Raw genomic sequence first — 11,854 nt, 5'->3', positions numbered from 1 at the left:
TAAATTTGAGATTTTCATTTGTTGTCATTTGTAATCATCAAAATTAAACGAAATAAACATTTGAAATATATGAGTTTGTATGTAATGTATGAATATAATATACAAGTTTCACTTTTTAAATGGAATTACTGAAATCAATCTACTTTTTCACGATATTCTAATTTTATGACCAGCACCTGTACAGCAAAAACCAATCAATTTTCAATTTTATTTGAGAAAGAAACGGCATTTTTCTCACCAGAAGAAATGTTTTGGAGAACCAACATATAAAAGGCAGAAATAATACAATAGATTGTATTTTTTAAATGACAAATTCAGAATTAAATACCTTTGTTGTTTCAAAATCCTAACTCAGTTTGAAGTGCACACACTTCTACATATTTTAATGCTATTGCTGACTTACCCTTTCTGCATAAATGCAACTATGCTGTATCTAAATCTTTACTGAAACTATCCATTTTTCATGAACAAATATTATTAAACTGGTCACTCACACACAAACATAATATCTTTGAGATATTATTGCTTGTGTGTGAGTGACCAGTTTAATAATGAGCTGAGATATTATCTCAGCTCATAAACTTTATATCTGGAATAACATTGCCATCAGCTGTACAAACAAGTCACTATTTTATAAAAAAAAAATAACTTGATAAAGAAGTATACTTTGTTTGCCAGCTTCTGAACTCAAATGGATGTTTGTTATGTAATTGGAAACAGACCTTCTTCATGACAGAAGTGGTAGGACTTGTGGCCTGATGGCAAAAATATAATCTTTCCCTGAACATAGATTTATCTAAGGGATTGGTTATTGATCCACAGGGGCACTCCCAAGAAAGGGGCCTTCTTGTTGAAGAAATTTGGCATGTAAACCAAAATCTTCACCAACGTCTAGTTATAGTGGAAAGTGTCATCACCATCATCACAGTGTGGCACGAAAACTGAACTGTGCAAGAGAGGAAGCATGTGCACAGCAGATATCTGGAGCAACCTTCCCTCTAACACAGGACCTTTTTCACCAGCATGATCACCAGGAGGGCCCGTAACATGATCAAACACAAAACATAACCTCAACATACCCTCCTCACACTGCTTCCCTCAGGAAAGCGCTACAGGAGTGTGAACTCGTGGATCACAAGACTGATACAAATTATTTTTTTTCCCCCACAAGATTCTGGATGAGCACAGAAACAAAAAGAGATGGCCAAGTAACATACAGTATCTTAAATAGCGATCAGGAGAAATGGCTTCGGGTGTGGTCGTGTCTGCTGACACACCTTGACCTTTGACCCTCACCAGGACACCTCAACGAGTGCCAAGTCACAAAATGGGAGGGGTTGTCACCACACTCTGCATAAGAACAGAGAGGACTGAGAAACTCAACAAGACAGAAAATAAAACAATAGATATATATTTAAGACCTAGAACAGACAATTCTTAGGAAAAGAATGAAACGTTCAGGTTTTGGCTTAACAGGAAATTAAGATACTTTGATCATCCAACTACTTATTCTTACTTTCTCAGCAACCCTGGCACCAAGAGGATTTTCAGACAAAACAGGACAAAGATTTTAAACATAAATCATGAATTCAACCATAATTGTTACATTCCAACAAGGGGTGGGCAGTATAACCTTTATTTGTTGTCATGATATTTCAAGAAAATTTGCACTACAGCTAAATTATTACAAAAATAATAATAATAAAAGATCTACACAATTTAATTTGTTATCACAGCTTGGGAGTAACACCATTTATTCAAGCAAACAATTTTTTCCTGATCTACTGCATGTCGACTGTGAATTTCAGCCTTATAATAAATCTGTAGAAACAATGCTGAGTCAAATTCACCAACTAAACAAATGTTGGCTGTGTTTTCCTTCGAGAACTTTGGCAAAACTACAACAACTTTAACAATTACTTATGTGCTTAAAATTTCTAACTCTTTAATAACTCTTCCACAGGATCTGGGGTTCAATCCCCAGCTCCTGCAGAATACTGAAGTGTCTTTGGGCCCCATTATGTTTATTTGGTGAATGAGTGAGAGTATAAAAGTGCTGTGTGCGTAACGTAAAATGAGTATTAGAGAAGCCCTATGTGAATGTGTGTGTGCACTTTGCAAAACCTGAAAAAGATTAGGTGCTAAAAACAGTGTGGACCAATTTCCATTTTATACCCTTTACTCAACACAAAAACTGCTTGTATTAAAAACTAACCTCTAATTTTAGGTGTAAACCAAAAAGAGCAATACAAAGGCTGACTGAATAAGAATCAAAATATTTGTCCAAAAGAAATGTTCCAGCAAATTCATCCTGAGGTCAGACCATTCAATGCTCAGAGACATTGTAAAAAAAAAAACTAAAAAAACCCCCCAAGAGCAGCTCTATCTCAGTCTCTACAGGCTTCAGTCAGCAGATTAAATGTTGAAGTTCAATACAGAATAAAAAGAATAAAATAAAAAGAACAATAATAGCTTGTTAGGAAGGGTTGGAAGACAAAACCTTTTCTGTCTAAAAAGAATGTGACAATGCAACTTAGTGTGACCCGGCTAGAGCAAAGGTCACCAGTCTGGAAATTTTCTACTTTATTTCAACCATCCAAAAAAAGGTATACTCAAAAGTCCCTTAAAAATTTGCAAAACAATTATCATTTGAAAAAAGAAGATGACACCAGGCAGCCCCAAATTTTACAATGTTTATAGTAATATATATAATTGATATAATGAGAAACATTAAAAGTTGTAATCTTTATTAGTCACATAAGATTTAAAATGTACTCATAAAAGAAATAATACCAGCTCTCAAAGAGTGTAAGAGTTGGTTGAAAGTGACCCTAGACCAAGGAAGAAAATATACTTACTGAGGTAGAAGTAGTGACACACACACTCACACACAAACACTAATACAGCAATAATGTGTGTATAAATGTACAGCTATAAAACAAAACGAGCGCTATAAAGAGAAACCTGAGGGCAGAAGGAGCCAAACTGAGCAACTCTCCCACTTCTCTCCTAGTCCACACTGCCCCCCCCACCTCCCCACCCCCCAACCACCCCTGCAACACAATGAAGACTAAGTCAAAATTAAAACTCTTGGAAGAAAATGTAGATAACTTAACAAAATATTAGAAAACAACAACGAAGCAAAAAGCAAAACAGCAGAGGCCTGAAAATCTCTGGGCGAGGCTGAACAAGAACGACTTGTTTGGTAAGGCTGCAGGAGAAAACCTATTTTCTCTCAGAAGAATGTGGCAGCACGACTCAGGTTTGTAAAGGTTCATCCGACCAAACAAGTCTTCTGAAACAACGTCCTTTAGACAGATGAGACCAAAGTTTGGCCATACTGCACAGGGCCATGTTAGGAGAAAACCAAACACAGTATATCAGCACAAACACTTCATATCAGCTGTCAAGCACGGTGGTGGAGGGGTGATGATTTGGGTTTATTTTGCAACCACAGGAACTGGGCACATTGCAGTCGTTGAGTCGACCATGACCTCCTCTGTAGACCAAACTAAAATGAACAACTGAAGACTGGATCAAACTGGATCATGAAACAGGACAATGTTCCAAAACACAGCAGCTAATCTACAACAGAATGTCTGAAAAAGAAAAGAATCAAGGTGCAGCAAAGATCCAGTCAAAGTACAGGCTTTAATTTTAATAAAATAATGTGTTGGGCCCTTTAGAGAGCTGTACAGAAACAAATGTCTGCAGTTTTGTAATAGCAAGTGGACCAAAATTTGTTTTTGCCTCATAAATATTGACATTGTGGAATCTATTGTGCGTTACTTGACATTAAATTTGAACAATTTTAGAACCTGGTGAACACCAGATTATAATTTTTTATTATTTCCCGATAGGTAAACCCTTGAACTGAACAAGGGTATCATTTTATTTTTCCCAGTACAATATGTTATGTTCCTGTTTTGTAAATGTTCTCTTTATATAAAGCATTCAAGGCATGTTAGGTGAGGGTGGGGGAAAAAAACTGGCCAAACCAAAAAACACACAAAAAGGAAAAAAATGTGAATAAATGACAATAATGACTAAAGACAAAATATAGTAACAACCCCCCATAGAAAACAAGCACATGGTAGAGTCTGATGAGCTGCTTTAAGGTTTAGGAGTCTTCAGACCTCAGCCACACCTTCAGCTCCACAGAGAGGAAGACAACATCCCACCAAGGTAACTCAAAAGTAAGACTTAGTTAATAATTAGAGATACATTTTAAAACAATGCAGTATTATTATGTGCACACTTTATAATGGCATAGTTAGGCTAAAAAAATGTACAAATTAAATAGTTGGCTGCGAATTAAATGAAAATAATGAGGTCAGCTGAAAAGGTTTTTACCAATTTGTTACTGAGGCCATCACAAAACCTTATTAAGATGGATAGCGTGGCGGTTTCTGACAGAGATAACTTAGTTTAAAGACGTGAACGCCAACAACAGAAGGCAGGAACAAATAAAAATGGCAGTTCCTTCTTAAACACTTTAGTTAAGCACAAACTGAATTTAATAACATTTTGCTACAACAGATGACAAAAGCATGATAGATATTATATTTGATGAAACGTCTCCTCTGCTCAAATCTTTCCATTTGGACCCGAGCAGCTCACTCAGTAAGAACATGGTTAGATTTTACTGAAGTAAGGTGTCCCAAGAAAAGGGCATCAAAAGTTTACCCGTGCAGAAGTTACCGCAGTTTCATAGATGAACCCAAATGATTACGAATCAGCGTTTATCTTTTTTTCCTCCAGGATCATTGACTTGAACGTTGCCAAATTCCTACGAGTCTGAGAGCCACAATGGTAAGTTCTTAAGTTGAGTTTTATTATTAACTGGATGAAGGGAAATGTATGGTTTTAGGGATTTTTGTCCTAGGAAAAAAAGGTGACAATAGCTATAAAACTGTTAAAATAATAGTGTTGTCCTGTTTTGTGCAAACCACGTTCCCAACCTCATATCTATTCTTATCTTAAATAATATTTGTTTTGATCCCTGCTTTTTCTGAAGAAATATCTGGCTTTGGCTTCGCTGCTCTGTGTCCTGGTGTCGTCTTCAAATGCTCAGTGTTTTGCAAAGCCTGTGACATCTGGTAAAAAACTCTGCACAGAATATTCATGGCGTTATTAACATTTTCTTGTTGTAAATATTTCAAAAGACCACATTATAGCAGTGTTTTATGTCTTCTTCTGTACGACCTACAGACCATCAGGCCTTTTGTCAGGATGACGTAGATAACACGTGGCATCCAGTCGGGTCCAAATGGAGAAACAGTGCTTGTATGGATTGCACTTGCACTCAATGTTGCGCTGGGTATGTACAAATATGAGGCAAGAACACAACTGGATATTATTTAACATGTTCTTTTTTATTTTAAAAAATGTTTACTGTGTGACTGCAGGTATGCCACTCCAACAAATTACCCTGATGACTGCGTGTCAGTGTTTGACCCGGTGGCCTGCAAGTACATCGTGCACAAGAAGGACGACCCGTCTGTGGAGTGTCCGATTTTAGGTGCTGTAGGAAAATGATGGAAATGGAGTCAGTTGGTTCCTCAGTAAATGTATGACTTTTGCGGAGCCTGAGTGGTTGGGCTAATCAGAATACATGACCTTTAAACTAGATGAGAAATTATTGAAAGACTCAATGATTTTACATAAACTGAGAGAATATTAAAAGTGCATTGATTATTCTACAACTTTTCCATCATATTCGGTTCAGATTAGTCATAATTATGTGTGTCAGTATTATTTAGATTTAAGCATTGCTGTAACACGTTTGATATGATAAAGAAACAGGGCTTTTATTTCCTTTTTGTTGGGTACTGATGTTGTGTTATATTCACAAGAGGCACATCAGAGACTTTGGATTTAGTTTTTTTGTCCATTTGTACAAACAGCGTCTCTGAAAAATAATCAGTACTCTCAGTTTTTTGGCTTGATAAAGGAATATACCTTGTTTGCCAGCTTCTACATTTAGATACCTCCTTGTTTTAATATACTCAAATATACTTTATACACACAACCAAAATAATATAATAGGGTTCAATGTTAGTCTCTGTGGTGTGCTAAGGCTCTTATCATCTGCACACAAAATAAAGACTGCATTATACCATCTTTTGATCCCAGAAACTCAAATCATCCCCTCGCCAGATTCAAAGCATCCAACTAGAACATTAAACATTATTTTGGTCCAACATTTCTGAAGATATCAAATGAAAATGGACACGGCTGTTACTCAGAAAATGCTTGTTAATAAACAAAATATCAGAGATCTCAATTAAAATGATTCAACATTAACACATTTCTAATTGAGAAATGAAAAAGGTACTTTGGTTGTTTAAGCGTATTCGTAAAAATTACAAGATTTTATGAAGTCTCTTTTGGAATTGTACTTATACAAAACTCTTCTGATCCTATTAACATTTTCCATAGAAAAGGTGCAAAAATCTCATTTAAAGATAAACATGTTCGCTATGAAGACAGATGGCCTTCAAAATAAGAAAAAAAACTATACGTAGTTAATCTGTTTATAATCTATAGCAAATATTACATATATATACCTCAAAATTGTTGCATCAAAAACCCAACTTTAATGTTTTGCCATTACTAGTTGTCTTTAACATTTTCACATACAGCTTTAAACTTGGTTAAAATTGTAAAACTGTTCAAATCCTAGAACATTAATTTACTATTTACTGTCACATCTGTTGTGATATTGTATATTTGTTTTCGAGGAAACCTGCAACAGAACTGCTGGGATTAGTAAGGGTGACAAAAGACTGGATTTGCACAGTTGGCTGCAGTCTGCTTTTTGTACTTACTTTATACAAAGTTACATTTTCTTAAGTAAACTATGAGGGACCAGTCAGTCACATATGAAGAACACAAAACATTTTCTCTGAAAACTAGGTCTTCATTTATTGTACGTACATCCATACACATCATTTTTAACCTCAAACCCCCAAAATGCTGACAGAAGCAACACAGAGACAAGTAAGAGTTATATTTTGGTAACCACAGGAAGTACTGGCTATTGTTAGAAACAACGTTTGCAGGATGATACAGGTTAATGTGAGTTCTTCATACTGTTTCCAGAGGTTAGTTTTCAGGGTGATAAATATTAGCCTTATTTTTTTTTCTTTACAGGTTTTCAGGGTAGAAAGAAATCTAGATGTGCAGGAAGTAGAGGCGAGTTGAGTATTGCAGGCAGGCAAAACTTGTGGCGAGTCGGCTGGTCTGACTTCTTATTTGGAGGACTGCCATTAAAATGACCAGAGGAGTTGCAGAGGATCTCACAAAGACGCACATAGGATGCAGGGAGAACACAGGAGAACCGTCATGGAAGGAGAAAAGAAGGCTGGGCAGACTGATATTCACATGTTCATACATTCATACATACATTTGCTTCTCAGTGAATGAAACCACGTAATGGACAAAGAAAATAAAAAGAGAGACCCCCCCCCCCAAAAAAAAAAAAAAAAAAAAAAACACACACACACAAACACTTTTATTTATTTTTTCACCAGGGTCACTGAGCTTTTCTCGTAAATGATGTAAAAAAACAAAACCCCTCCGGCCTCCCCTGATGTTTGACTCCAAAGGTGCCTGCAGGCACAGCATTTAAAAGAACCTGCCCTAAAATTACAACCCAAGATTAGACTCAAACCTGAACTTTGTCTAAACCGTACAAGTTTGACAGCCACAATGGTAAGTTTTAAATAAGAAATGACATTAGTTTGTTGGCTTTTCTTATTGATAGGATGAAGGCAAATTAAAGGTTTTTTTTTGAAAGAGTGATGTTCACAGGAAAACAGTCGTGAAACTGTGTTGCTTTATTTTTTGCAAAGTACTTCTACTGTATTGAATATTTATGACAGGGGTGGCCAATCCTGGTCCTCGAGGGCCAGGATTACCTGTCTCCCAGCTCCAACCTGCACCTGATTTGTATCAATGGGTGAGTTACAGGGTTCTGTAGAACATGAAGAGGTAATTTAACCACTGAATCAGGTGTGTTGGAGCAGGAAAACAAGTAAAACATGCAGAATATTAGTCCTCGAGGACCAGGGTTGGCCACCCCTGGTTTATGGTGTTTGTGCATACACCGTTGTCTTTAGTGTCTTTATTCCCAACCTCATATCTAATCTTATGTTAAATAATAATCTTTTTTGTTCATAATTTTTCGGATTCAATTATTGAATAAACTACACTGTTTGTTATTGTTTTTTCTAAAGAAATATCTGTCTTTGGCTTTGCTGCTCTGTGTCCTGGTGTCGTCTTCAAATGCTCAGTGTTTTGCAAAGCATGTGCCAGGTCTGGTAAAAGAAAAGACTCACTCCACAGAATATTTATGTTGTTCATCCATGCACATTATTATTTTCTTGTTGTAAATATTTCAACAGACCACATTATAGCAGTGTTTTGTCTTTTTCTGTACGACCTACAGAACATCAGGCCTTTTGTCAGGATGACGTAGATAAGACATGGCATCAAGTTGGGTCCAAATGGAGAAACAGTGCTTGTATGGATTGCAGTTGTTCTAGATGTTGCGCTGGGTATGTGTCACTGTATTTCTATTCAAGATAAAAAAAAAACACTCAAAAAGCTATCAATTTACAAAAATATATGTGTTTACTGTGTGACTGCAGGTATGTCACTCCAACAAATTACCCCAAAGACTGCGTGTCAGTGTTTGACTCGGTGGCCTGCAAGTACATCGTGCACAAGAAGGACGACCCGTCTGTGGAGTGTCCGATTTTAGGTGCTGTAGGAAAATGATGGCTTTGATGTCAGATATGGTCGGAAATAAAAATTCATGTCCATACCAGCATGAATCCATTAAAAATGTTCTTTCCATAAAATGTTTTTTTTGTTTCTATATTTGAAGGAGACAGATAAAATGTTTGTTTGAATGTCATGTTCTAGTAAATGTTCTGTTTACTTTGGATGACTTTCCAAATTTCAAAGGTCAGTTTTCCACATGCAGTCGTGCGCTGAACAAATGTCTACTGCACTGTACAGTGAGTTGAAAATCCATTTGTCTGCAAAAGGAGGTAAAAAAGAAACATTCGTTCCATTTAAAAAAAAATACATTTTTGTGCAAGATTCTTGCTTGATTAATTAAAATTAAACAATAAAAACAGGAAATGAGCATAAAGGTTTGCCAAGCTCACAGTAAAAAGTTCCAAGTCATAACTTTTTACAACTTTAGCCAGAACCATGGCTTTGTCACTTACTTTTTAGGATAATCCTAGTTAATGGAAAATGCAAAGATTAATGTAACAACCTGAAACTATCAGCAATTATTGGCTCGAGTCAATTAGTAAAAGGTTGTCTTTCAACATAAGCCAGCTCGTGGCGCTGAATCTTCACTTCAGTGTAATTAAAACTTTCCCTTTGATTTATGATTCAATTAAAGAGCATTTGGGGGTTGAGAGGACAGGAAACAGACAAACACCAAAAGCAAAGTTCATAACAACAATAACTGCTAATACATGCATGAGAGCAAAGACAGCAGAGAGAGAACATGTGCTCAGTATGTCCTCCCTGTAAGCCTTTAGCAGCATAACTAAAGGGATAGGTCAGGATAATCCAACCCAACCTGAGCTATAAGACTGATCAAAAAAGAAGATTTTAAGCCCACTTAAAAGTAGACTGTGGTGATCTAGGATAAGGAAGATGTGATGGAGCTTTCAGTTTGGCCTTTATTTACTTGAAAGGCAAATAACACAGTGGGCCAAGCTTCAAACACATTATATAAGTGAAAACATTTGTACAAAAATTCCTTTAACATTGCAGAAAGAAGTCACATCTGCAGCTTTTAGTCTAATATGGTGATAAAATATATCAAACTTTCTTTGCAGTTTTTCTTTTCCCACTTTTAGCAGATCACATCCACATGACGCTCGTTATAAAACCCCATCTCAGACTTTTCAGGTCCAAATTAACGTGTTGGATCAAAAAGAACAACAGTTCTCGTGGATGTTTGACACACATGTGCCGATTTAAAGCCAGCAGATGGGAAAAACCTGGGGCGCGAGCTGAGAGTCATCAGAAACCGAGCAGCATTTTCTCCGTGTCATTAGGAGTTCATCCAGCTCTCTGGCAGGAACAAGACTTCACTGGAAGTTTGGTTCACCGGCAGCAACAATCGGCTGAAAAATAAACAAAAATCCTTGTCAGACTTCTCACAGTTCAGCAGCTGAGTTAGCTGGAATTGTGCTATTAGTCAGCTGTTTCTCTTGTGTTGGAGTAGATCCCTTTCCAGCCCACGTCTCTGGATTTAAAGTTTTATTTTCTGGAAACTTGTACTGTCGTGCTGAATACGATTTCAGTTTTATTCAAATAATTAATTCCTAGCAAATATGTTTGTTTTTTTTATTGGGAAACATGTTTTAATTTGATATTTAATTCTAGCATTATACAAAAAAAAATCTTGTTCTGTGTGCCATAATTTTTTTTTTTTTTTGATTTTTGTCTCTTTTACAGTAGCAACTTGTGAAAGTATTCCTGCTTTTTGGCCCTTTTCCTGTTTTGTAACCTAAAAACTTGATGTTGAAAACAATTTTTTTTTTTGGTTTTAACATTATTTAAGTAGCACATTTGTTTTTGACTTCCGCTTCAGTTCTCCCTAAGACTGAATCAGCTTTTCTTCAGTAATATGAATGTTATTTTTTCAGTTTCCAGTTTCTCAGGCTCAGTGGACGGTCCTGTGGGTTTGTTCTACATGATGGTGATTTCAGTTTTAGTCTGATCTGACCAAAGTGTCTTGTTCCATAGATTTGGAAAGACTCCAAACACCTTTGATGATCTGTTAGTTCAGCTTAGTTAATCCACTTTTTGGTCCTTTTTAAATGCCAAAATTTTTTGCCAGGACTGTGAGTTTTGATCTGCTCTTTCCTGGCAGGTTTTTCTGTGGTTTTATTTTATTTCCAATTAGACATAATAGAATAAATACCTGATTTTCTTTTAAAAATCAACCCTAATCTGCATTTAACTGCGTCCTGGCGTGTTCAGAGAACTGCCTGGCCATATTGCTCAGTGATGTTTCAGACCGTGGGTCCGTTCCCAGCAGTAACTGGGAATTGAAATCATGAAAAACTTAGATTACTAACAGGTGCACTTAAATAACTTGGCTTTTGTGACTTTTAAAGGGAACTGACTGCTCCAGACCTTTGCTTCAGACTGTGAAACTGCATGCTTTTCAGTTTTAGTCTTTCAAAGTTTTCTTTTTAAAGAGATATTTTTTTCAGATTTAATTTTTCAACACCAATTTTTATTTTGGTGGGAGTTATTTAGATAACACCCTAAAGCGTGCACATTTAAGCAGAAATGGGATGAACTACAGCAAGAAACTGGATGATTTATTTGATTAAAGTTATAAACATTGACATCCTGTGTGAAATTGTACAATGGGTATAAAAAAGTCTAACTCCCTGTTAAAATGCCAAGTGTTTTGATGTAAAAACTGAATGATTTAATTGCAGTTTTCAGTTTTTTTAGGGATGCAGTCTACAGCAGGCTACGCCTTGACCTGATCATATTTACCCACTCATTCTTGCAAAAGTACTCACAATTTGTCTGATTGTGAGGATATCTCATGTGCACAGCGCTCCTTATGTCACCACACAAAGTTCCTATCAAGACTCTGGCTAGGACCTTTCAAATCTTTAGTTTTCTCCTGGTGGAGCCATTGTTTGTTGATGTAGATGTATGTTTAGGGTCATTGGCATTTTTAAAAATGATTTATTTTTTTATTTTTATCTTTTTAGCAGAAACCTAAAAGAGGAGAAACAACCTAAGGGTTACATAATGGATTTCAACATAAATCAGAAATTTAATGTTATGT

General features: G+C 36.2%; 1 protein-coding gene across 1 annotated transcript; it reads left to right on the top strand.

The window, feature by feature from the left end:
• Positions 1 to 7,584: 7,584 nt before the first annotated feature.
• LOC119617419 (beta-microseminoprotein-like) lies at positions 7,585 to 8,867 on the top strand. The gene is made up of 4 exons (XM_037977924.1): positions 7,585 to 7,716; positions 8,241 to 8,319; positions 8,453 to 8,561; positions 8,655 to 8,867. The coding sequence occupies exons 1-4, from the start codon at positions 7,714 to 7,716 to the stop codon at positions 8,782 to 8,784; spliced, it is 321 nt and encodes a 106-aa protein (XP_037833852.1). The 5' UTR covers positions 7,585 to 7,713; the 3' UTR covers positions 8,785 to 8,867.
• The last annotated feature ends 2,987 nt before the right edge of the window (positions 8,868 to 11,854 follow it).

The sequence above is a fragment of the Kryptolebias marmoratus genome, linkage group LG1 (assembly GCF_001649575.2).
Source record: "Kryptolebias marmoratus isolate JLee-2015 linkage group LG1, ASM164957v2, whole genome shotgun sequence".
NCBI lineage: Eukaryota > Metazoa > Chordata > Actinopteri > Cyprinodontiformes > Rivulidae > Kryptolebias > Kryptolebias marmoratus.
The sequence above is the reverse complement of the archived record's forward strand: the minus strand, read 5'-3'. Positions and strand labels throughout refer to the sequence as shown.